General features: G+C 43.2%; 1 protein-coding gene across 1 annotated transcript; it reads right to left on the bottom strand.

Annotated features, from left to right (window-relative positions):
- Positions 1-22,480: 22,480 nt before the first annotated feature.
- Positions 22,481-27,574, bottom strand: LOC308134609 (eukaryotic translation initiation factor 4E-1A-like; the record flags this gene model as incomplete). The annotated part of the gene is made up of 6 exons (XM_080502381.1): positions 22,481-22,595; positions 24,720-24,859; positions 25,445-25,558; positions 26,539-26,602; positions 26,737-26,832; positions 27,474-27,574. The coding sequence occupies 6 exons, from the start codon at positions 27,572-27,574 to the stop codon at positions 22,481-22,483; spliced, it is 630 nt and encodes a 209-aa protein (XP_080358507.1).
- Between the last annotated feature and the right edge of the window lie 69 nt (positions 27,575-27,643).

Below are 27,643 nucleotides of genomic sequence, written 5' to 3'. Positions count from 1 at the left end.
TTTTTACCAGCTTTGGAAACAGAAGCGGAAAAAAATATATATAAATAAATAAATAATAAAATCCCCCCCCCCCCGACGCTCCGGCCGGGTTGTCAGATTTCACCGTCTCACTGGCTTTTCCATTTTTCAAATCGCACTCCTATGATAGGACCCGTGTTTGCTGTTCCACTGTTGTACAGCCACGTTATCTATTACCTCCTATAAATTCCAATTATCCCCCTCAGCAGATACCATCACACGTGCCCACGCGTCAAGACGTACAGGAGAAGTCGGCGATGGCAATAATACAATCCCGTCCTTGAATCTAATCTCCGCAGCCTCAACTGTAGACAAACTCCACTCCTGCGTAATTAAAGCTGATTTAGCATGATTTAGACGCTATGGGCAAGATAAAATAAACATGATTAGGTTAGACAAATACTGAGGTCGATATTTCTGAGGGCTTGGAAATTAATAATACATTTGGTATGATAAACACTTGCACCGTGGGGTCTGAGCGCGGAATGCTAAGCAGGCCGCGGCGCCAAACGAGGATCTGGAGCCCCCTGCCGTTACGCAACCTCTTTATTAATTGCTAAGAATATGACTCTTAAAGCACTTGTTATCCGAAGGAAAGGGGGGGCACGGTGTCTCTTCGATGCAATATTTATGATCCGTTTCTCCCAGAGGCGGTGTTGTTTATTTCACTTCAGCTCGGAACAAACAATTTCAACACGCAGACACACTTTGTTCCCTTTTTAAAAAAAAATAAAACAAAATAAAACAAAAAATAAAACGGAATAATGAAGACTCGCAGCAGCCCGACGCTAAATCTGCAGCGAGCTAGCGCACAAAAGGGTGGTGGGGAGGTGGGGAGGTGGGGGGACGCATGTATGCAACAAACACTTGCTGCAATTTCTGCAATCTGTGAGATCTGGGACACGCTGTGTTTACAGTGATTTCCACCTGAGAAGAAACTGGAACCTGAGAGAGAGGAAATAATGTCCCGCTCATTGTGAGCTGCTTATCGCAGGCACTCAGCAGTGTCATCCTCTAAAATTAGCTTGTGCTGTCTGAGCACTATCTGGTGTAGATAAAATAAGGAGTGGGGGTGGGGGGGGATCAGTTATGCTGCATTATTAATCTTGAGATGTGGAGAGGAAAGAAAAAGAGGAAAAAGAAAAAGGGAGAGAAATGAATGGAGAGCAAGAGGGACAGGGAGCGAGGGAAGGACAAGATAACTTCCCTTTGAACTCCTTTTTCTTTTCTTTTTTTTTACAAGCCGAAGCTCCTGAGGGGGGGAGAGAGAGAGAGAGAGAGGGAGAGAGAGAGAGAAAAACCCATTTAACTAAATGAGGTTGCCACTCTCACCTGGCACAGCTGCAGATTTAGGTGGGAGGAGAGTCTGCCACTCGCTCGGGGTAAAGGAAAGTCAAGGAGATAACTGTCCCCTTAAGGCGGGAGGGAAATCACTGCAGCCACCGGAAACATGACTGGCTGCTTCTCTTCTTCTACCTCTTCCTCTTTTTTTCTCTCTGTCCCAGCAGAGATGTTTGGATGGCCCCCACTGCACCCAATTCCACCTCCAACTCCGGCCGTCTCACTATATCTGTTCCTGGGGTCAAAATTCAATTACATGGCAGTATAAATGTCTCCGTTCGGCGCCGGAGCTCATTCCGCGATAAGGTATAGCCGTGAATGGTTCGTATTACACCTCCACTAATAGCCGTGGGCCTGAAAATTCAACTTGGTTTTTTTCTTTTTTGTCTCCTCGTATCTGAGCACCTCTTGTGTAAGGCGTTTATATCATTCCGTGTTGTCGGCCATTCGGTAAATAGCTACTTATGCGAAGCAGCAATACAGGAAGTGGTTTTGAAATGATGCTGACTCAACAGACACCTCAGAGCATCAGGAACCACGCACTGTCAATTAGCGATGCGCACGCATTCGTCTTCCCCACCGGAAAGCATTTTGCGGTTGTATGGCAAAATAAAGCACGTGGGCTTCGTGCAGGAGATATGCAAAAAAACAAAAAAAACACGCAGGATTTATATGTGCGGGTTTTTTTGGACCGCGCGCCTCTCGGGAACACTTACAGCACCATATTTACCATGAGAGGCGATAATGCGACGCTCCGGAAGCCAAAGCGACATTTTCCACAGTGAGCTATATATGGAAATGTCATCAGAGGAAACAAGAGAGTCCATCAGTGCCACATCCACAATTTATGAATCCCTGCGTCGCGGTAAGGTAAAAGAAAAAGAAAATGCCTTTATGGCACTTCATCCACCAGTGATGAAAATTCAGCCACGATCCAGCTGGATGGTTCCGGACAGGGAGAGGTTTTTCAAGATAAAGCCGCCATAAATAATGAATGACTATTTGCAACAAACACAGTGGCTCCTGAATCATTCATAGGTCATGTAATGGAAAAGTATGAGGGGAGGAATGACACAGGGAACCCTTCACCCAGACGAATGTCCACAGAGCAAGCAGGGTTCAGAGAACAGACGCTCCCAGCGAAGCCTCGCGGTTTACACGCCGAGGCCTGCAGGCGTCGCGACACCGCCGGGGACGGTCACGCCCTTCCAAGAGGGTCGCCGGCGGCCCGCCGGACTCCCCGAGCCCACATGTGCTTCAGGAGAAATCATGAGCCAGAGCAGGGAGCGTCAAACTCATTTTGGTTGAGGAGCCACATCAACCTGATCTGACCTCTGACCTCTGGAGGCCCGACACGTCAAACGTCACATGTTAAACTGCAGATATGGACAAATGTCAAAGTCTTTCCTTCTTTTGATCCTTTTGTAACTGCAAGGATTTGACAGTCTTATTCTGAAATATACATATTAAAGGAAATCAAGATATTATTATATTTGCAAAAAAAACAAAACCCTCAGTCACCTCCCACGTGGAAGGATATGAGGATATATGCACATATATGAAACCTATATGCAGCATATATGCACATATATGCTGCATATATGCACATATCTGACAATATATATGCTGCATATATGCACATATATGACAATATATATGCTGCATATATGCACATAAATGCTGCATATATATGCACTTAAATGCTGCATATATGCACATATATGACAATATACATGCTGCATATATGCACATATATGCTGCATATATATTGCCATACGCATGCGCATGTATTGTATGTACATATATGCACATATATGTACATGTATGTACATTTAATATAGGAAAATGGCCAATTTTATATATGTCACATATATTCAAAACCTATATTAAAACATATATGTTTATATAGGTTCTTTCCATGTGGGCTGTATCTGGATGTCGTATCAGGATTTTGTCATCATCTGGTTTACGTGTCTAAGGTATCACTTCACATAAATTGTTGTTTTATTGTGAAAGGTCGTTGCGTTATGTGACCTCCACAGATGCATTAATTGTCGGGGGTCAAATTCTGACCAAGGGCGGTTTTGAATGTCATTTTTGCCAATCTAGAGTTTTTAGATCAGCCTCTGTCGGTTTTCATATTTATACTTTTTAAAAAAATCCCATGGCGGCCGGATTAGATCCTCTGGCGGGCCGCTTCTGGCCCCCGGGCCTCATGTTGGACACCCCTGAGCCAGGGTCCTCGGGCTGGCCTCACTCACACTGATCCATTGTTTTCTGCGCTGAATCTACTAATTGCATTCATTTTCCACACACATGCTCGCGCCCGGTTTCAAAAAAATCTATTCAGAAAAGAATGGACCCGATATCGAAGGAGTAATTTAGACCAATAATTTGGTCCTTACACAGATAAGTTCACGCCTCGAAAACTTTCTTGGGTGCGAGTCGGCGAGGTGGCTCGGAAGCGTGCGCCTCGGCCAAAAAAAGAAATAGCTTTCTTGTTCGCAAAGTGAGAGGACATAATTCAGCTGACCAAAAGCCCTAAATGCCAGAGATTAGATCGCCATGGAGGCTGAAAGAGACGAACGCCCCGCCGCCAACTCTCAGGACAGAGAAAAGCCTGAGATCTGTCTAAATCTCTCTCTCAATTATCGTGGGGAGAAATGCTTCGGCGGGATTCAAGGTCCCCTCCATGATAAAGGTGTCAGAATAAGAATAACTCCCAGGGCAATGAATGTGAATTGAATATTCGGTGCGGGAACATCCTGTAAAAGTCGTCTCGGTGCGTTAAAGCAGGTACGAGTGAACAGATAACAAACACGACCTTGTTGTTTGTTTGCCTGGAGTCCCACACGTTGGCTCCTTCAATCCATATTTCCTCTTCCTGTCGTCACACTTATGACACATGTTCCAACACTGAGCTCTTTTTTTTTTTCCCCCCCCAAATGTCTTTAAATAGAATTTCGCAACGATCTTGGGAAATAAAAGTGACACCACTTTAACAGCGGCGGGGAAGCTTGAAGTCCTGCGTCTGTGGCTTGTGGTCAGAACGGAGGTTTTCCACGACACACTGCACCGCTCTCTGATTTTACTCTGACTGAATAAGTAAGCTCTGGTCGCTGTGGTGCAGTGGTTTAATCTGCAGTGGTTTAATCTACCTGCAAGAAAATCTGCTGTTCAAAGTTGCAAGCACTTGCCCGAAGTTTAAGATAAGATAAGATAAGATAAGATAAGATAAGATACGCCTTTATTGATCTCACAGTGGAGAAATGTACTCGTACATTCAGCTCTTAAGGACTCATGAGGAAAGGAAAGGCAAGGAATGTGCAAACAGTTAGTAGAATAGACAAGGAATGTGCAAACAGTTAGTAGAATAGAGGTATCTTATATACAATGACTATCCAATAGGACTAAAAAATAAGATAAAAATCACAAACTATAATAAAGTATAATAAGTTCTAAAGCAAAATATACAGTGGGATGAGATACAAGGAGAATAAACTATGATGTGGGGGCGGCAAAGTGTAGAATAAGTACAATAGACATACTATAGTCAGAAAAAAAAATGGAATGGAAGTTTATAAGCTTGGGAAACGTATGAATTCGCCCAAGACATCGTCACGATGGAGGACTTCGGAGTCAGCAGAAGGTTCACTGTGGTCATAAAGCCACAGACGTCCTCGGGCAGACTGTGGAGTTTCAACACACCCAGTTGATCCTCAGAAGAAAACCTCCACTCCTCCATTACAGCTGCAGCTAAACCGTTGATGCCAGGCGGGACGGGTCCAAGCTTTCACGATGGTCACACCAGATTCTGCAGAAACGAGACTCGTCAGAACTTCTCTGGTCCAGTTCTGCTGGAGCCTCACTTTCCTTTTTCTCGAAATCCCTCAGAGGCTCTTCTGCTCACTGCAGGTTTGGAACTGGATGTCCGTTGAGTTCCTGATGTCTTTCTATCGTCTGTCTATCATCTTCAACTGGTCTGTCCGTTGTCCTCGGAGATCTCTGAAGGCTCAGTCACTTAAATCCCCGTTCTTCATCATTCTCTTTGTCCCCCACCAGCTCATCTTCATCACGTAGAAACACGCCGAGGTGCTGATTGGTTGACTCAGAAGAATGAAGTGGTCTCACATGTGACACATCTTCTCCCGCCGAGTTAAAAAAGCTTCCGCCCGTCACTTTCCAGAGCGTCATCTTGATACGACTGTCACAACATGTCCCAGGAAGAGGCTTGAAGTCCTCCATCTGTTGCCGCGACTTCAATAAAATATGATATTGAAAATCGGTCCCAGGCAATATGTTTGAGTGTGACGTATCGATCCCGCGACGTCGACATTTCCTAAAAAAAACGTGTGGGAGCCAATCGAACAGGAAACGAGCAGAAGAGGCAGGAAGCGTGCCGATACGTCGGGTTAGCGTCAAACTGTTGACAGCTAGGTCACGATAACGCGTGTTATTACTATCCCAACGTGTCGTCATGGCAGGGGTCGTCGTATTTATATCCAGGGGCTGCTAACAGCCGTGTCAGATGTGTTGATTACTGGAGCCATGTTCAAGACTGTGAACATCACACACAAGTGTTCTCTGATTGAATCCCCCCCCCCCCCCCCCCACCCACCTGAACCACGGTTTGTGCCAAAATTCTGACCGAGCGATGGGAAAATTTGAGCGCCAAAAAATTTATTGTGCAAGCGGACTAATAATATTTAAATTGCGCAAAGAAAAACTTGACATTGTGCTCAAAAATCATTTCTGCGCTCAGATTCTTCCTCTGCGCTCAACCTCTCTCTCTCTCTCTCTCTCTCTCTCTCTCTCTCTCTCTCGCTCGCTCAAATCTCTCCACCTCCGAGAAGAGGGAAAAACAAACTGCAAGGGAAAACAGAAATAAGGAAAACTAAAGATAATGATCCTGGATTACAACATGTTTTCCCTCGCAGTTTGTTTTTCCCTCTTCTTCTTCTTCTTCTTCTTCTTCTTCTTATTATTATTATTATTATTATTCTTCGTCTTTCTTCTTCTTCTTCTTCTTCTTCTTCTTCATCTTCTTCTTCTTCTTCTTCTTCTTCTTCGTTGGTTATGAGGCACTTCCAGAATCCGAAGTAACCAATCAGAATTCAACGCCCCGAATCTCTGTGATTGGTGGACAACTGTATCTGTCACATTTGGGCTTTGCACATTTTGAGCGAGCGCACAGCAGGACTTGAGCGGAGGTGGAGAGATTTGAGCGAGCGAGCGAGCGAGCGAGAGAGAGAGAGAGAGAGAGAGAGAGAGGTTGAGCGCAGAGGAAGAATCTGAGCGCAGAAATGATTTTTGACCAATGTCAAGTTTCTCTTTGCGCAATTTAAGTATTTCCTCAAAATGCCATTAGTGTTGTTTGCACAATTAATTTTTTTGCGCTCAAATTTTCCCATCGCTCGCTCAGAATTTTGGCACAAATAGAACCCCATAGAAAGCCTCCACCTCCGATTCTGTTTCTGCGAAGGTTCCTTCCTGCTCGAAGGAGTTTTTCCTGTCTGCAGTTGCTCCTGCTTCCTCGTGTGGATTTGTTGGGTTTCCCTCCATAAAAAAGCACCAAGAAATGACTGTGGTATTTGGTTTGACACAACTAAAGTTGAACTGAATTGTGCTTGTCGGGACCTCTCGCTGTGAACACACGCACTCTGCTGAATTAACCCCACTGTCTGCGACTACTGCTGACATTATACAACTCTAATTAACCAACGTGGACATGCATGGTTTTTAATATCCGCGGTAAATTCGGCTGTATGTAATTACTGCGAGTGGGGACGAGGTTAATAAAGTGTGCTCCGGCTCCGGCTGGCGACAGCTGAGTCTGAAATGCAATCCGAGATCCACGCGGGGGGAAACTTTGCAGAAGAGTTGTCTTTCGCGGGAGATTTCACACACCTGCCGGAGTAAGGAACTCAGCTGAGCACGGCCCCGGTGAGGAGCGAGGCGAGGTGAACAACATCTCACCCAAAGCTTTTGTAAATATATCAACAACTATATTGGTTTCCAGTCCAATTAAATACGGACGGGCAAAACGATCTGCGAGGGGGTTCTCCAGAAGAACCAGTTGGGACTCGAGGAAGTCACAGCAAACAGCAGAATAACAAACACACCTCCTGTTTCTGCGTCTATAAGCTAAAGCTCAGCAAAACCAAACAGCACTGTGCTGTTCATTAAAGAGCGTAGGTCAATAAAACACTGTTTTTGCATTTCAGAAGGAGTTGTGTCTATTTTCAGGGAGACGATGCAGACAGCATGCCAGGCCACAAGGTAGCGCTGTTTGTTATTTTTGTAATGGAACCACACACGTGCACAGAGAACAACACACTTTAAACAAGGGGTGTCAAAGTCATTTTAGTTGAGGGGCCACATCAACCTGATCTGACCTCTGGAGGCCCAACAAGTCAAACATAACATGTTAAACTGCAGATACGGACAAATGCAAAGTCTTTCCTTCTTTTGATTATTTTGTAACTGCAAGAATTTGCCAGTCTATTCTGAAATTTACATATTAAACGGAATCAGATATTATATTTGCCAAAAAAAAAGCAATCAAATGTTTCTGCATATCGTATTTTTATTCAGGATTAAAACAATTTGTCATCATCTGGAATTTTTTTTTGAGTGTACGTGTCTAAAGTGTCACTTCACATAAATTGGACTCGTTGTTTTATTGTGAAAGGCGTTGCGTTATGTGACCTCCACAGAGGCATTAATTAATTCTGACCAAGGCCGGTTTTGAATGTCATTTTTGCCAATCCAGTGTTTTTACATCAGCCTCTGTCAGTTTTCATATTTATACTTTAAAAAATGGAGTAAGTGGGGTTGTTATTTTGGTGACCGTCAAAATAAAACAGCGGGAGAATATTGACTCTCTGGAGGCCGCCATTGTTGTTACTGTCTGTCTCGAATATGGCGTGCACAACCAGTGACAGCTTCTTCAGAAAGTTTCACACTGGGAGCCATTTTTCAAAAAAGTTGTGTTTTCAGTGGCTCTGAGCTCCGTTGTCCCGGAAACGGAAAACCAAAACAACAGATTTCCACTTTCACTTGAAAGCGTTGTTGGGTAAACGGGGCTTAAATGAACATAATAGAAGAAGAAGAAGAAGAAGAAACTTTATTTATATAGCACCTTTCACAGATAAAATCACAAGGTGCTTCACAGAGGCATAAAAACAATAAAATAGCACGGACACAATAAAATAGTACGGACGGAATAGAGATAAAACCAATCACAGCCATGTCAACTAAGAGCTTGCCTGAACAGCTGTTTTCAGCCGCTTCTTAAAAGAATCCACAGATCAGCTCCACGCAGCGGCAAAGGAAGGTCGTTCCACGATGTAGGAGCGACAGCTTCAAAAGACAAGTCTCCTCTGGTTTCAAAGTGGATCCGTGGAACAGTGAGGAGGTTCTGGCCCGAGAAGCTAAGGGAGCGACCGGTTGGGGAGTACCAGGGGCACGACAAGTCAGACACATATTTAGGAGCCTGACCGTGCAACGCTCAAAAAGTCAGAACTAAAATCTTAAAATCAATTCGAAATTTGATGGGGATGTGTGATTACATTAATATTTAATTTGGGGCTTTTTTTTTCACCAGATCGCACAAAATACTGGAAGGAGTGACTGTTTAGTGAAGCAGGCGGGTAGCTGGCACGTACCGACGTGGGAGCGAACAACAGACATGTTGAAGCTCAATGAATATATGCGACACTGAAAATTGTATTGACTATCAGGGATAATCACACAGCATGAAGATGAGTTTCTACGTGGCTTCTATTTTCAACAGTTATACGTTAAAAGTATAAAGCAGTTTCATAGAGAGAAAAGAGGCTGGGAGCATTATTTCTTCCACTCAGGCGTTCCAGTTTGGACTTTAACATCACAGCAGCTCTGGTTTAACTCGAGCTCCTGTTTGATGAATAATAAAATGTAGGTCTAACCTAGAATAGTACCTGCCATACACACACCACACACACACACACACACACACGTTGATCAAGCGAAAGCTTCAATCCCAACGCTCTTGGTTTCTGCAGCTACAGAGAAAAAGTGCCTTTATTTGATGTTGGACTTTGTTTATATCTCATTTCAGACACAAGGTGGCTTTTTCCTTTTAGCAGCAGAGGGGGGAGGGGGGGGGGGGAATCAATAGGTGGAATAATGATGCTGTTGTCTGTACTGCTTCCACGCTTTTACATTCACTGTCATCAATTTACAACACAGCCTTTAGACCCGGGCCCAGGCTTTTATTCATTTTCTTCTCTATTTATTTGTAACAGCTGCTGGTGAAGAGGCGACGGGATCCGTACGTACTCCACGGGCTGCATGCTATATATGTGTATGTGGCACGCCAGAAGATGAAATAGCTATTAGAAAATTAGAGTCGGAGAGGGGGGGGGGGGGGAGGAGGAATATGTGCTGAGGTGAGGTTTCTATGTAACAGAAATCATGGTGGCTTCGGTCGGAGAGGCTGGCTAGTGGCCTCCTCGCTCGCCGGCCTGCATAATGATGGGAAAAGAGGAAATGTTCTTACTCCGAGCCGGAGATAAAAGGATTTGTAAGGGTATGTAAGTACAGAAGAGGAGTCGAGAGAGCGATCAATAATTAATTTACTTTCAACAGTCAAGGGCAATTAACACGCTTTTTTGCCCATTACGCGCCTAAAAGGGCCGACGCTGTGGCTCCAGCCCCCTAATCTCACTGACCATTGTCACAATCGAGGATTACACCGCTAACAAATCGATGTACACACACTCACACACACACACACACACACACACACACACACACACACACACACACACACACACGCCAGAGGCCCGGATTAGAGGCAGTTTTGTATCGTTGCAAATGTTGAACAGGCAGGATTTTGTTGCATTAACCTCCGTCCTGAAGAACAGGGCGGCTGAGCTCCTGCTTCTGTGCTCCGGCACTAAAATGCAACTGCGCCCAAACGTAATGGCACATCAATATCGGAGGTGGGATAAACATTCCGCCAGTCCATTCAGGGTTTCGTAATGCGTCGCCGTGCGGCACACGTTTGGTGGGCAAGTTGGATTGCTACTATGGCCACTGTCAGAATAAAAGTACCAAGTTGGATTGTTACTATGGCCAATGTCAGAATAAAAGTACCAAGTTGGATTGTTACTATGGTCACTGTCAGAATAAAAGTACCAAGTTGGATTGTTAATATGGCCAATGTCAGAATAAAAGTACCAAGTTGGATTGTTACTATGGTCACTGTCAGAATAAAAGTACCAAGTTGGATTGTTACTATGGTCACTGTCAGAATAAAAGTACCAAGTTGGATTGTTAATATGGCCAATGTCAGAATAAAAGTACCAAGTTGGATTGTTACTATGGCCAATGTCAGAATAAAAGTACCAAGTTGGATTGTTACTATGGTCACTGTCAGAATAAAAGTACCAAGTTGGATTGTTAATATGGCCAATGTCAGAATAAAAGTACCAAGTTGGATTGTTACTATGGCCAATGTCAGAATAAAAGTACCAAGTTGGATTGCTACTATGGCCAATGTCAGAATAAAAGTACCAAGTTCGATTGTTACTGTGGCCACTGTCAGAATAAAAGTACCAAGTTGGATTGTTACTATGGCCAATGTCAGAATAAAAGTACCAAGTTGGATTGTTACTATGGCCACTGTCAGAATAAAAGTACCAAGTTGGATTGCTACTATGGCCAATGTCAGAATAAAAGTACCAAGTTGGATTGTTACTGTGGCCACTGTCAAAATAAAAGTACCAAGTTGGATCGCTACTATGGCCAATGTCAGAATAAAAGTACCAAGTTGGATTGCTACTATGGCCACTGTCAGAATAAGAGTACCAAGTTGGATTGTTACTATGGCCACTGTCAAAATAAAAGTACCAAGTTGGATTGTTACTATGGTCACTGTCAGAATAAAAGTACCAAGTTGGATTGTTAATATGGCCAATGTCAGAATAAAAGTACCAAGTTAGATTGTTACTATGGCCAATGTCAGAATAAAAGTACCAAGTTGGATTGTTACTATGGCCAATGTCAGAATAAAAGTACCAAGTTGGATTGTTACTATGGCCAATGTCAGAATAAAAGTACCAAGTTGGATTGTTACTATGGCCAATGTCAGAATAAAAGTACCAAGTTGGATTGTTATTATGGTGACTGTCAAAGTAAAACTAACAAGTTGGATTGTTACTATGGTCACTGTCAGAATAAAAGTACCAAGTTGGATTGTTACTATGGCCAATGTCAGAATAAAAGTACCAAGTTGGATTGCTACTATGGCCAATGTCAGAATAAAAGTACCAAGTTGGATTGTTACTATGGCCAATGTCAGAATAAAAGTACCAAGTTGGATTGTTACTATGGCCAATGTCAGAATAAAAGTACCAAGTTGGATTGTAACTATGGCCAATGTCAGAATAAAAGTACCAATTTGGATTTTTACTATGGTCACTGTCAGAATAAAAGTACCAAGTTGGATTGTTACTATGGCCAATGTCAGAATAAAAGTACCAAGTTGGATTGTTACTATGGCCACTGTCAGAATAAAAGTACCAAGTTGGATTGTTACTATGGCCAATGTCAGAATAAAAGTACCAAGTTGGATTGCTACTATGGCCAATGTCAGAATAAAAGTACCAAGTTGGATTGTTACTATGGTCACTGTCAGAATAAAAGTACCACGTTGGATTGTTACTATGGTCACTGTCAAAGTAAAACTAACAAGTTGGATTGTTATTATGGTGACTGTCAAAGTAAAAGTACCAAGTTGGATTGTTACTATGGCCACTGTCAGAATAAAAGTACCAAGTTGGATTGTTACTATGGTCACTGTCAAAATAAAAGTACCAAGTTGGATTGTTACTCTGGCCACTGTCAAAATAAAAGTACCAAGTTGGATTGTTACTATGGTCACTGTCAAAGTAAAACTAACAAGTTGGATTGTTATTATGGTGACTGTCAAAATAAAAATACCAAGTAATAATAAGAAAGTGTGTAACGTGACACTTCGCATAACAAATCAGATTTTTACCAGTTTATCTTATTCTTTTATTTTTTAATAAGCACTAATACCAGGCATCCTGTTTTGGACTTCACTGCCTGGTGAGAGCAGCAGAGCTCCTCCTTCTCTGCTCTCCGCTCTGCAGACGTGACGCAAAACACATGATTGTTCCAGAGGGACGTTCCTCTGCAGGTCCAGACACAATCTGACACGCTGCCTTTCACACAAGACAATAAAACACCCTCACATGTGCTTAAGAGGAAAGTGAAGCCAAACAGACACACAGACTGACCCAGCAAACACCAGGTGACGACAATCCAGCCCCACATGGAAACAACCTATACGCAGTTTATATGCACATATATGCGTATATATGCCACATATAGGCAAAATTGAGGCGCATATATGTGAATATAACAGGCCATATGGGTCTCCTGTACTGCTTCTTTATTTCCACATATATATATATAGCCCATATATCACTTTGGCAGCCGTCATGCATTATCAAGGCAATAACTAAGAAGTAACTAAAAAAACAATTATACAAGAAGAACATATAGGTGCATATATGCACACATATATACGTGCATATATGTACCTATATAGGTACCTGTATGCACATATATGTGCATTTATGTACATATAATATAGGAAAATGGCCAATTTTATATGTCAGATATATTAAAAACCGATATCAAAACCTATATTAAAACATATATGTTTATATAGGTTCTTTCCATGTGGGGCCACCCAAAATAAAGAATATTAATATTCACAATTATTCTTCCATAACAGTTGAGCATTTCAGGAGAGCATAAATGAAGTGATGTCATCAAATGCATGAAATCCAGACTGATACTTAACCTGAATACAAAAGAATGAACTGTAAAACTTGAAAAGAAGTATATTTTAAATATAGTGAGCATTCTAACGTCCACAAGGCCAAAGTAAAACATGCATATCGACAGTATGATGGCTGGTTTCCTGTGATCATCAGCCGCAGAGCGATTTCCCAGCTCCGGGTCTCATCAGCCGTTGCTCATGTGAAATATGTTGCCAGGGAAACACCAACTACGCGTGATGAGCTGACCTCAGAGTCAAGATCAAACTCTGCATACGAAGCAGCGGCGGCGGCGGCGGCAGCTCGTCCTACCCAGATATTCCCTGACGTAAATATGTTGCAGACCAAAGGAAGAAGAAGAAGGAGGAGAAGAAGAAGAAAGCAAACTGGGTCAGAAACTGGTCCCGGCTCAGAGATGGATGATACCCCCAAGCTTTGGGGGATAAATTTCACATCGACTGGATTGTGGAGCGACGACGTCGGTGATTAGAGCTGAACCGGCGGCAGGAAGAGCTCATTGAACCGCCAGAGGATCGTCCTTCCCTCCGACCCAACGCGTCGACCAAAACTCCGTTTGTTTTTTCCTCCAGGTTTCTCCTTCACACGCGAACGTCTTGTTATTTCAGATAAACACGACTAACAGGGACAAGTTCATCACTTTGTTCACGGTCGGGACGGCGTGTTTACACTCAACACATCCTGATCCAAATCTTTTGTAACAGACACCAAGGTTGGATTGTTACTATGGTGACTGTCAGAATAAAAGTACCAAGTTGGATTGTTATTCTGGTGACTGTCAGAATAAAATCCAGATTCTCCTGGACTTTGGGACTTTTCTGCATTTCAGAAAATATGCAGTGACTGTCAAAATAAAAGAATCAAGTTGAATTGTTATTACAGTAACTGTCAAAATAAAAGTACAAAGTTGGACTGTCATTACAGTAACTGTCAAAATAAAAGTACCAAGTTGGATTGTTACTATGGTCACTGTCAGAATAAAAGTACCACGTTGGATTGTTATTATGGTGACTGTCAAAATAAAACTAACAAGTTGGATTGTTACTATGGCCACTGTCAGAATAAAAGTACCAAGTTGGATTGTTGCTATGGTCACTGTCAAAGTAAAACTAACACATTGGATTGTTATTATGGTGACTGTCAGAATAAAAGTACCAAGTGGGATTGTTGCTATGGTCACTGTCAGAATAAAAGTACCAAGTTGGATTGTTACTATGGTCACTGTCAAAATAAAACTACCAAGTTGGATTGTTATTATGGTGAATGTCAAAATAAAACTAACAAGTTGGATTGTTACTATGGTCACTGTCAAAATAAAAGTACCAAGTTGGATTGTTACTATGGTCACTGTCAGAATAAAAGTACCAAGTTGGATTGTTATTATGGTGACTGTCAGAATAAAACTACCAAGTTGGATTGTTACTATGGTGACTGTCAGAATAAAAGTACCACGTTTTAACAAACAGTGGTTTAATTCCTGTGATCAGCCTCATGCTGGGATGGAAGTTTCGCTCGAGAAAATCCTAATAATGTCTTGGACTTCAAACAAACATGAAAGAGATGAATCCAGGGGTTTTCGTCACGTCGCCGTCGTAGCTGCGTGCGTCTCCACTGTCAAGGGCGGCCATGGAGGACGAGCAAACCTCGCGGTCACACTTCAAACCAGCGAGCCGCTAAATAGATGAGCTTCCTGTGGGTCCTCACTTCATTGAGCAATTCCATTTCACCAGCGCAGACGCACTCGGTCCGTCTTTATGCTGACGGCTACATATAATTAGCATGAACACGTCAGTGTTTCCCACACACACCGAGAAGCTGAGAAACCACCAATAGCACATGGTCACGGTCTGTCGTTGACCTGATGGAGGCAGTTGTCATGCGAGGTGCTCACGCACCATTCGGGACACTTTTAGCTTCAAAGAGAACAAAGTCAAAGAGTTTGGAGTCGAACTGTGGGAGGCGGAGCCACTCGGCGACGAGACACTCGAAGGCGCTTCTGTTTGATGCAATTACCCGTGCAAATACGAGCCGCGGATTCCAGTGTTGACCGCGCTAAGACTTCAGCCGCACTCTTTTCTTCCCACTGAGTCAAGAGAAGTGAAATGTATTTGCAGAGCGTTTCCCAACAAATTAATTCATCACAAAGTGGTTTACACTTGAAAGCAGGGCAGGTTAAATCAAAGCAAATTAGAATTTCAGACGCAAGTTGTCATTAAGGATCCCGACGACGGCGTCAACAATATACGATGCAGTGGAGTCCAGACACTCGTTCTTCTGGTGATTTGTCTCTGTCTAAAACACCCGGCTCGTGCAAAGTCGGCAAAGACGATCATCTGTGGAAAAAAGATGTCGTAGCAGGAGGAGCAGGGCCATAGACCTATAGAACTAGAAGCTGCTGACGCTAGCAGCAGGAGAGCAGGGCCATAGACCTATAGAACTAGAAGCTGCTGACGCTAGCAGCAGGAGGAGCAGGGCCATAGACCTATAGAACTAGAAGCTACTGACGCTAGCAGCAGGAGGAGCAGGGCCATAGACCTATAGAACTAGAAGCTGCTGACGCTAGCAGCAGGAGGAGCAGGGCCATAGACCTATAGAACTAGAAGCTGCTGACGCTCGCAGCAGGAGGAGCAGGGCCATAGACCTATAGAACTAGAAGCTACTGACGCTAGCAGCAGGAGGAGCAGGGCCATAGACCTATAGAACTAGAAGCTACTGACGCTAGCAGCAGGAGGAGCAGGGCCATAGACCTATAGAAGTAGAAGCTACTGACGCTAGTAGCAGGAGGAGCAGGGCCATAGACCTATAGAACTAGAAGCTGTTGACGCTAGCAGCAGGAGGAGCAGGGCCATAGAGCTACAGAACTAGAAGATAAGACGCTAGCAGCAGGAGGAGCAGGGCCATAGACCTAAAGAACTAGAAGCTACTGACGCTAGCAGCAGGAGGAGCAGGGCTATAGACCTATAGAACTAGAAGCTACTGACGCTAGCAGCAGGAGGAGCAGGGCCATAGACCTATAGAACTAGAAGCTACTGACGCTAGCAGCAGGAGGAGCAGGGCCATAGACCTATAGAAGTAGAAGCTACTGACGCTAGTAGCAGGAGGAGCAGGGCCATAGACCTATAGAACTAGAAGCTGTTGACGCTAGCAGCAGGAGGAGCAGGGCCATAGAGCTACAGAACTAGAAGATAAGACGCTAGCAGCAGGAGGAGCAGGGCCATAGACCTATAGAACTAGAGGCTACTGACGCTAGCAGCAGGAGGAGCAGGGCCATAGACCTATAGAACTAGAAGCTACTGATGCTAGCAGCAGGAGGAACAGGGCCATAGACCTATGGAACTATATATAGTTATATATAGGTTTATGAGCAGGAGTCTACTTCTAAATTTCTATGTACTCTGTCTTCTTCGTTTTTGGTGTGTTTGGTGAGTCACAGTGCCCCTAAAGGCCTGGCATGTGTACTACATGTGTACTACATGTGTACTACATGTGTACTACATGTCCTGAAGCCTCGCATTGAGCCGAGTTCATAGTGACGTGTGGACGGAGGTTTTTATGGAGACGGCCGGGGGGAATGTGAGCATGAGGGTTAATGAGAAGACACGACTCCTGAACAGAAGTCAGAGGCGACGAAACTTCACAAACTGAACCCATGTGAAGCGATGAAATTATGACTTTTGTTGGAAGACATTGTTGTCTTCCAACAACCACGTTGTTTTGTCTTGTTTGACTTTTCTGAACAAAAGCGTGTGTGTCGGAAACGTCAAAGGAACCACGTTAATGGGGAGGGAAGGGAACATAAACAGAAAAGCCCCACAGGAGACATGGAATCGAGTCTTTAAACAAATAATCAGCATCTTAAAGGCGAAAACAATTGCAGTGGTTTTATTCCGGATGATATCCGTGCAACCCGATGAAGCTCCGGCAGCTCCAGTCCGGTTCTACGTCTCTGAAATCCTGGTGATTTGTGTCGGGTTTTTTTTACAGATCTTGTGGCACACTGGTGACACCTGACGGGACGTTCTCCTGGGCAAAGGGAGGATTCGTCTCTCTGGTTCAGAGGAAGCCATGACGGGGTGAGTATTGACTGTCGGACTGCGTGTGAGCCGGCCTGGGAAGTGAACCAACAGTTCAGCGACACGTCGGTGGTGAAACTCCTCCTCTAGCGCCTCGGCCTCTTTCCACAGCAGTCCTGTTGCTGGTTTCTACCTCCTGCTCTTGTGCCGGCCGGGTGGGCCAGTGAGCAGCAGGTTGACAGTTGCCTCAGGCAATTGAATTGAGGTTTTTTTTTCCCCCCGATTGTTGGGGTAGGAGGGATTCTATATAAATAAAGAAGGCATCCAGCTGCTATTTGCAGATACGTTCTTCCCTGAGTGTGAACAGCAGAGACAGACTCGGTGGAATCCCAATTTCCTCCACAGGAACATTTATGGATGCAGACTGGAGGCTTGAATTGGCGTGTGGCTCTACTGCCTCCCGGTGGACACACGCTGTCACGCCACACGGGTTTCACCTTCTCATGTCTGAAGCGCGCCAACAAAGGACGAGGTGAACGAGCAGATTTAAATTCGGAGTTTTGAATTGAGCCGTCACATTTCTGAAGCCGGCAGTGTGGAACGGCGCTGCAAGGATTTCACATCATTCTTGTGTCTAAATGTGAGCAAATCAATGCGAGCGAACAGCGAGGAGGAAAAAGCCTTGAAGAAGAGTGACGGCTGCTGCTAATTTCTCTGCTTTGGGAGCGGCGAGGCCCTATTTACGCCATGAAAGTCGGCTCATTACAATTCACGTAGGCGTGAATAAAGAGAGGGGGGGAAAAGACTCGCGTATATGATATCCTCAGATTGCCCCTGAGCTCATAAACACACGTCTTTACAAGAGTCTGCTTGCCTGGATGAGCAGTGAAGCCAAACCTTCCCACTGAGCTGAAATCACGGAAACACTAAGTCACACAAACGCAATCCCGATTCACTGAGACGTATTAAAGAAATGCTAAAAATATACAAGATTTTTTGGGGGCTGAAGTGTTGTGACATTGACAAAGGGACAAGCTTTCTACTGGTGGGAACGATGTGAATATCACTTTCAGACTAAAAGCCGTGCTCAAGGGCTAAAAAAAAAAGAAAAGGGGGTATATTTTCTCTTATCCGGGGCTTTCCTACAGAGGCCGACAAGTGCAAACGGGCCACAAAACAGAACAGAAAAGCTCTATCCAGTGGAAACCTCATGGGAAAATGATTGGGAGTTGGTTTTCCAGGGGATAGAGCTTTAAAATGAGGTATTATTTGTGTTGCTACGTGGGCTAGCAAGCGCGCTACGAATGTTTTTGTGGGTTTTCTAGCCTGGGATGTTTACGTTTAGCACGAGCGGGAGACCTACCCAAGATGGCGGCGCTGTGTCGCGTCAACAGGCGCTGATAGGGCATGAGGCATCCAGTGTTTATATATCTATGGCACCAACCACAACTTTCGTAGAGTACTTTCTCCTTCGTGACGTACGTTTCTCTTTTGTAGCGTGTGTTTGCACTTGTGGGCCACCGTAGCAACACGTTCCCGATTCACTGAGACGTATTAAAGAAATGCTAAAAATATAAAAGATTTTTGAGTTTTTTGGCTCTATCCCCTGTGGTTTTCCAGGGGATAGAGCTTTAAAATGAGGTATTATTTGTGTTGCTACCTGGACTAGCAAGCGAGCTACGAATGTTTTCGCGGATTTTCTAGCCTGGGATGTTTACGTTTAGCACGAGCGGGAGACCTACCCAAGATGGCGGCGCTGTGGGTGTGTAGCGTCAACAGGCGCTGATAGGGCTTGAGGCATCCAGTGTTTTATATATGAAGTACGTTTCTCTTTCGTGAAGTACGTTTCTCTATTGTAGGGTGCGTTTGCACTTGTGGGCCACCGTAGCAACACGTTCCCGATTCACTGAGATGTATGAAAGAAATGCTAAAAATACACAAGATTTGGGAGTTTTTTGGCTCTATCCCCTGTGGTTTTCCAGGGGATAGAGCTTTAAAATGAGGTATTATTTGTGTTGCTACGTGGGCTAGCAAGCGCGGATTTTCGAGCCTGGGATGTTTACGTTTAGCACGAGCGGGAGACCTACCCAAGATGGCGGCGCTGTGGGTGTGTCGCGTCAACAGGCGCTGATAGGGCTTGAGGCATCCAGTGTTTATACATGAAGTACGTTTCTCTTTTGTAGGGCGCGTTTGCACTTGTGGGTTACCGTAGCAACACGTTCCCGATGAGACGTATTAAAGAAATGCTAAAAATATATAAGATTTTGGAGTTTTTTGGCTGAAGTGTTGTGACGTTAACAAAGGAACAAGCTTTCTACTGGTGTGAATGATGTGAATATCCCTTTCAGACTAAAAGCCGCACTTTGAGGGCTTAAAAAAAAGAAAAAAAAAGAAAAACGGGGGTATATTTTCTCTTATCAGTGGGTTTTTTTCTCACGCAGGAGCACATTAATGTCAATTACCGGTGTCACGTCGGGTCTGCAGTTCTATCCGTCAGGACGGGAGGAATTAAATCTGCACACTTCAGATGTCATCTGTTCGGCAGCACAAGAGGAGCTCATCAGACGGAGGGGGAATCGGTTCTGGATGAAGACGTCACAGGACGTCTGCCAAGAGGCGATAGTGATCAGACGGCGCCATGAAGACGAGCGCCAGGCGGGAAAACTGGCTGCGAATACAACAAGTCCAACCGAACTGAGAGGGATGGACGGATCCCAGAGATCAGGGGTGTCCAACATGCGGCCCGGGGGCCAGAAGCGGCCCACCAGAGGATCAAATCCGGCCACCATGTTATTATTTTTTTTTTTTTAAGTATAAATATGAAAACTGACAGAGGCTGATGTAAAAACACTAGATTGGCAAAAATGACATTCAAAACCGCCCTCGGTCAGAATTTATTAATGCATCTGTGGAGGTCACATGACGCAACCCCTTTCACAATAAAACAACGAGTCCAACTTATGTGAAGTGACACTTTAGACACGTAAAGTCAAAACTATTTCCAGACGATGATAAACTGTTTTAATCTTGAATAAAACTACGAAATCCAGATACAGGTGACTGAGGGCTTTTTTTTTTAGTGTGTTTATTTGCAAATAATATCTGATTTCCTTTAATATGTATATTTCAGAATATTTCTTGCAGTTAAAAAAGAATCAAAAGAAGGAAAGACTTTGCATTTGTTCGTATCTGCAGTTTAATATGTTATGTTTGACTTGTCGGGCCTCCAGAGGTCAGAGGTCAGATCAGGTTGATGTGGCCCCTCAACTGAAAAGAGTTTGACACCCCTGTCATAGATGAATATACATTATTCATCAATTATTTTTACATCCATATTACTTAAAATTAACCATTTTAACTGATAACTTAAACAGTAGTTAAAAAACTATGGAAAACATGTAATATTTTGCTTTTTTTTTTACTTTTATATTGAATTAAAAGCTCCAATTCTACAAAATATAAAGAGAAAAGGGGGGAAAAATGAGAAACGACAGATACTAGAAAGATAGAAGGGACATAAGAGCAGCTGTGAAAACTCAATAAAGGGGAAAAAAAAAAGAAGAAATGCCAGTGGAGAGAGTTCACCAGTTCACCCCTCCATAAGAATATTCATATATTCATATGGAGCCACGGTTTCCCAGCGGCGCCAGAGATCAGACGAACGTGGACGCCTCGTCTGCTGGGAGGACGACGGCTTATCAGGAGGGACACGTGAAAACCACCCGGCTCACTGTCCAACTTCTTTTTCTCTTTTCCCAGCATCATAAACACTTCACTATATGGGGGAACCTGCTAAGGCGGCAGAAAACAACATATTCGACATTAACCAAAAGTCTCATTTTGATCTTCCTCCTAATCTGGATCACGACGAAGCTTGTTTTGCAGATTTGTCGTCTGAAATATTGAACCTGAACAGTGTTTAGAAAACTCCTGCAGCTCTTTACCAACAACTGATCGGAGGAAGGAGGTGAAACTTCTACGTGTGCAGGAAGAGAGAGCGATGTTTGCGGAGTACTCGAGTAAAAGTACAAGCATATTTAAAAAAAAATAAAAATAATAAACTACCCAGAGTATCGTGAAAGTCAATTTAACTTTGTATAGAAATTAACCGATTTGCTCTGAAAGTGCAGGAGAAAAGTTTTGAAAGTGGTGAATGAAAGTGCAAAACTTCAAAATAAGAGCAGAGGAAGCGTCAGCTTGATGATGAAGGTTCTTTCTCACAGCAGCTCCATGAAAACATTATTTAATTAAGGAAAATTAACCGATTCAACTCTGAAACAAAAACCTGCGTTTGACCCGACGGAGCAGAATCACACGAGATACGTTTGTGTGTTTTAAAATTTTATTTTTCCTTAAACTGGGAAAGTTCAGGTTCACCCTGCAGGGATCCGAGCTCCTCTGCAAAAACCTAGAACCTTTTGTTTTTCATGCGAAAAGCACAAAAACGTCACCTTGATGTTGACGGAGATCCCATCTTTAAAAATCCTGTTTGATTTACTTTATTATTGTTAATCTTGTTTCTTTTTAAGCGGTTCAATCGTCTCGTTTTTCTTTGGTTTAAAAAAAAATAAATAAAAAAATTGTCCCAAAAACTTGTTTGATGATCTAATAAAAATAATTTGACTCCAGCTTTTACTCTCAACACAAACATCACAATACAACTCCAGCTACATTTGACTGTACAGGTTTATTTATGTCGCTTCTTTTGTACATTTCAGAAACACAAACACACGTTACATCCGTTCGTTTAGCTTTTGTTTCACATGCAAAGCCTGAAATGGGGAAAAAAATACAACATGTGAGCGTAAATAAATCCTTCAAACTGAACATTTACAGTCAAAACGTCCCAAACGGTCAACTGAAAGAGGCGCAACAACAAATTAATTCTCTCCTCCTCCGACCTGCCGGTTCCTCCAGTCAGACTTCATGTTCCTTCGCCGCCGCTGGAAAAACGCGAACTCGTTAAAAATCCCGACGCTCGTCTCAAACCACGACTTCTGCTGAGGTTTTTTTTTTAATGCAACACAAAACCAAACACACTGTAGTTAGTGTAGAAATCAGATGTAGTGCCACACGTTCACCAGCAGGACGACTGAGTAAAAAAACAAACTCGTGCTTTTCTTCGGTCGGTGAACTTTTTTGCATTCATGTTAAGATTACAGGAAAACTAGAGCGACGATAACAAGAAAAACAAACAAAAAAAAAAAAAAACCCCAAGGGCCTCCAGGCGGCTCAGGCCAGGAACTTGTTCTTGGCGGTGGAGTTGCTCTTGGTGGCCGTGTCGGCGTGCGACTGGTAGCCAATCACCACCTCGGACGGAATGCCGAGCCTCCTCTTGTACACCTGGCTGGAGAGGGAGGACGAGAGGAGATGAACAGACCGGATCCACGGGGCGGAGAGAGAGAAGAAGAACAACTAAACATTCTCAGTCTTCAAAGCTCGTTTTACTGCCCCCCCCCCCACACACACACACACACAACATGACTACTCACATCCAGTGGACACACTACGGTGACTGTCAAAATAAAACTACCAAGTTGGATTGTTATTACGGTGACTGTCAAAATAAAACTACCAAGTTGGATTGTTATTACAGTGACTGTCAAAATAAAACAACCAAGTTGGATTGCTACTATGGCCACTGTCAGAATAAAACTACCAAGTTGGATTGCTACTATGGCCACTGTCAGAATAAAACTACCAAGTTGGCTTGTTATTACGGTGACTGTCAAAATAAAACTACCAAGTTGGATTGTTATTACGGTGCCTGTCAAAATAAAACTACCAAGTTGGATTGTTATTACAGTGACTGTCAGAATAAAACTACCAAGTTGGATTGTTATTACGGTGACTGTCAAAATAAAACTACCAAGTTGGATTGTTGTTACGGTGACTGTCAAAATAAAACTACCAAGTTGGATTGTTACTATGGTGACTGTCAAAATAAAACTAACAAGTTGGATTGTTATTACGGTGACTGTCAAAATAAAACTACCAAGTTGGATTGTTATTACGGTGACTGTCAAAATAAAACTACCAAGTTGGATTGTTATTACGGTGACTGTCAAAATAAAACTACCAAGTTGGATTGTTAATACGGTGACTGTCAAAATAAAACTACCAAGTTGGATTGTTATTACGGTGACTGTCAAAATAAAACTACCAAGTTGGATTGTTAATACGGTGACTGTCAAAATAAAAGTACCAAGTTGGATTGTTATTACAGTGACTGTCAAAATAAAACTACCAAGTTGGATTCTTTCCTTTCTATACAAACTATTTCCTTTCTCCTTTGTTTCCTCCATCAACAAAACGAATTAATACTTAGTATTTCACACACACACACACACCCACACCCACACCCACACACACACACACACACACACACACACACACACACACACACACACACACCTCATTGATGAGATTTGCTGCCGATTTTTCTTATTTTCTGCTATTTGTTCTGTCAATTATTAAAATCATGATTTTTTTCTTTCTTCTTTTCTTTTTTTTTGTTCTTTGTCCTTTTTGTTTTTGCTTTTGTTATAATTGTTGTGATTATTTTGGTTTTTGCTCTGTTGTTGTTCAGGCTGGTTTCATCTCATGGCAGCTGGAAAATATTTAGATCACTGTGATTACTGTGTTATTAAAAAGAAAAAAAATGTATGTAGCACTAACAAGGGTATTGTATGTTTCTCCCCACCAAGTCTATCTCTCCGTCTTTCCTCTCCTCTCCTCTCCTCCACCTCTGACTCTGGTTTCTACAAAGTTTCTCCTGTTGGAGGAGTTTTTCTTTCCACAGTCGCAAACACACCTGCTGCTCATGTGGATATATTGGGATTTTCTATTTTCTCTATAAAAGCACATTGGAATGACTGGAATGTATTTAAAAATGTCTTTTTTTAATTAAAAAAAAAAAAAAAAAGCTCATTTTGTTTTCCTGTCGTCACGCCACATTATTAACGCCACGTGTCAAAACGCAGAACTTTAAGTTGCGTTTCCATGACAACGCTGCTGGAAGTCACTGAAAACTTTCTGAAACTAGTTCCTGAGGTGGAACTTTTCTAAAAGTACTCAAGGAGGCAGACTCATTATTAGTAACCATTATTAGTAGTACTACACACTATTACACATTGTTATTATGTGTATTATTGTTATTATTGTTATTATATAATACCTACTTCTAATGGCTCTGCCACTGCACCTTACTATTTATTATCTTGCTTTTATCTCGTCTTATTTCTAAGTGCCCATGTTCCGTTCTGTGTTTTACTTTGTCTTATACCCAGATATCTTTATATTTTTATTTTTTACATTTATTTCTATTCTATTGTATTTTATAATATTCCTATGTACCAGATTGCTGCAACAAGACAATTTCCCTTCGGGGATGAATAAAGTAATTATCTATCTATCTATCTATCTTGTCCTGGGACTTGGTGCTTTTATTTTGACGCCCTTATCGGCTCACCCGATGTGCGTGACGGCCTCTTTGCTGTTGTAGTCTGTGGTCCATATGGCTATTTTGTCTCCCTTGGCCCGGACGTTGACGACGGCGCCGCACACTTCATCGCTGTGGTCGTCGAACGCCTCGCCCACCAGACACAGGAGCTGCGGGAGAACCCACCGCACACGTCAACGGCGCGCACGAGAACCCGCGTGCAAGGCCACCCAGAGTACAGTCCCGCTTACAAAGAGTAGGGTAAAATGTAGGGTCGTGAACGACGCAGCGATGTGACGTCATTACAACAATAATGGATGAAGAAGGTAGAATCGCGGCTGCAGGTCATGACAGCGGCTCAACTGGGAGCTTCCTGTACCTTTCACAGTAAAAGCCCACAGTTCCGGGAGGTTCATTCCAGACTTGTTGAGAGTGACGGAACATTCTAGTGAATCACACAACAACTACATAATCCACATCTCCACATTTATCTTCCATTTTAATAATGTGTAGCGATAAAGGAGCTGAGAGCTGCAATGCATTATGGGAGTTTCTGTTTGTGGTGTTTTAAATGTAATTATTGGGGGTTACGTTAGGTTTGTAGTGTTGCTACTGGATTGGGACTGTCAAAATAAAAGATGTGCGTCTCTCTGGGTGTTGAGTTCAGTGTGAAACGGGACCAAGTGGCTCTTGGAGCATTTAAAAGGTTGGCGACCCCCCCCCCGCCCTGGACCCTGGCGGGCCCCCGGGCCTACCGTCTCCAACCAGAAGCGGTCCAGGTCGGATTTGCGCTGCTGCTTGGATAAAGTGATGAGCCAGCGGCCGCCTTGCTGGTTCCTGGCGTCTTCCCACATCGGCTCGATCCCGTCCTGCATCCACACGCAGATCCCAAAAAAAAAAAAAAAACAAACACATTAAAAGATGTTAAAACAGCGGAGAGTCTGCCTCCGCGTGGATTCAGTCCAGAGATCCATTCGTCAAGGCGAAAAGCTCCAGTCTTCCTCATAGAGATCCACCCCCTCCCCCCTCCCTCCCCTCCCCCCTCGCTTTCTATTGGGGCGACATCCTTTGACAGATGAGGTCCAGTTCCTGCGCTGATGGATGCTCATGAGCGACTCCCTCTTCATAAAGCCTCTGCGACCACCTGAGAAGATGGAGTGAAAGCGACGCCCCGATGCCAGGGAGGAACCCGGGAGTGAAATGTGTTTGGGTCTCAGCCGCCTCACACATCAGCCGCGACAAAAAGCATCATAAGTTTGGCACGCCTGGAATGAATTACCCATCAGGCCATGCGACGCCGGGATGAATGTTGCAAAACCAGAGGCTCCAAGAGGAACTTGGAAAAGTGAAGCTGAACTCGGGAAAACACTTTTACAGACACGAGTCACGACATCGATTAATGATAATCAGAGGGGAAAGAGCCACCCCCCCCACCCCCCTCCCTGTTAGACAAGCCCCCTCACTGTCCATTTTTAAAACTCTTAAGTCTTAAAACCCATTTTTATTCTTTGGCTTTTACCTCTGCTCTGGTTTTAGTGCCTTCGTTTTTTTTTTGTTTCAACTTTTTATGTTTTGTTTATTGTTTTACCATCTGATTGTTTTTATTGCTTTAACTTTTTTATTGTTTTTACATTGCCCCTTATATTTTTATTTCAACGTACAGCACTTCGTCTCAGCTACAGCTGCTTAAAGCGCTTTAGAAATAAAGTTGAGTTGAGTATAATGTGTTTAAATGGATTAAACGGATTCAAATATCAGATTCTCATGAGGTTTTCAGTCTACTGATTCAGTAAAGTCGTCAAACGGAACCCGTGAGCCACGTCGGTGTGTAAAAGTCACATACAATTACCTTAAATAGAGAGTAGTCGCAGCCAGACATCAAGTTACTGCAGAGCTTTATGTAGTTATACAACCTGAGGAGGAAGAGGCAGAGTCTTCATGGATTCCTTCTCTGTGCAGTAATGATTAAATAAGACATTAATTGCAGAAAAGGTCACTTCTTGTAGTTTTACTTCTACATTACGCCTCAAGAAATGCATCTACTTACGCCCAGAAGTCTTCCACGGCGTCAAACTTGGCGATGAGATGGAGGTTCGCTTGCCACGTTTTGCTTTTGTCATTCTTGAAAAACCAAAGAGCCCACCTGAGCCAGCGGAGAGACGCTTTGGTTTAAAAGTGAGGTTTTACCTCCAACTTAACTCGACAGGCAGCTTCTTCTTCGCTGGAAACACTTAAAAGCTCCGTTTTGGTCTTCATTTCAGCTTTACTAGTCAAAAAAGACCGAAAGTGATCTGAAGATGTTACAGGATTTTATCAAGATGGGATCTTCGCCGTCGGTGGAATTTAGTTTGAGAACTTTGTCACAGTAGCATAAAAGTAAAATGATAAAAATGCTTGGAAAATAAAGTTTGCATGCCGTGTGTGGAAATAACAGAAAAGACTTCCTCGGTGTAGATCAGTCGTGTCAAACGCATTTTAGTTTAGCGACATTCAGCCTCATTTCATCTTGACCAGTAAAATAGCACCATAACAACACTTTAATTCAAACTTTAAAGATTTCCTTTGTGGCGGCACAGAGTATACACGATAGAAACGTTTATATAACTCCACAATTAGTATTAAAAAAAAATACTACAATCTCAACGTAAAGCCAATTTTAATTCAACCGTCAGATGAAAAAAAATTCCAGTGAAATGTCCAGAAAACTTGTTGTAATAAATCCGTTTTGGCTCACGGGCCTGGTGTTTGACGTCGCGGGTGCAGAGAGACGGAAGACAAACTCACTTGTTCTGCAGAGGATGTTTGATGTATTCACGAGTCACGACCTTCTGGAGCACCGAGTCACGTTTGTCCTTCTCGGGCTTGGCAGGCAGTGGAGTTGACATCTTGAAAACAGAAAAACGACAATGAAAATCAGCTTCTTTTTTTCTTTTTAAATAAAGGTGGCACATGGT

The sequence above is a fragment of the Blennius ocellaris genome (assembly GCF_963422515.1).
Source record: "Blennius ocellaris genome assembly, chromosome: 9".
NCBI lineage: Eukaryota > Metazoa > Chordata > Actinopteri > Blenniiformes > Blenniidae > Blennius > Blennius ocellaris.
The sequence above is the reverse complement of the archived record's forward strand: the minus strand, read 5'-3'. Positions and strand labels throughout refer to the sequence as shown.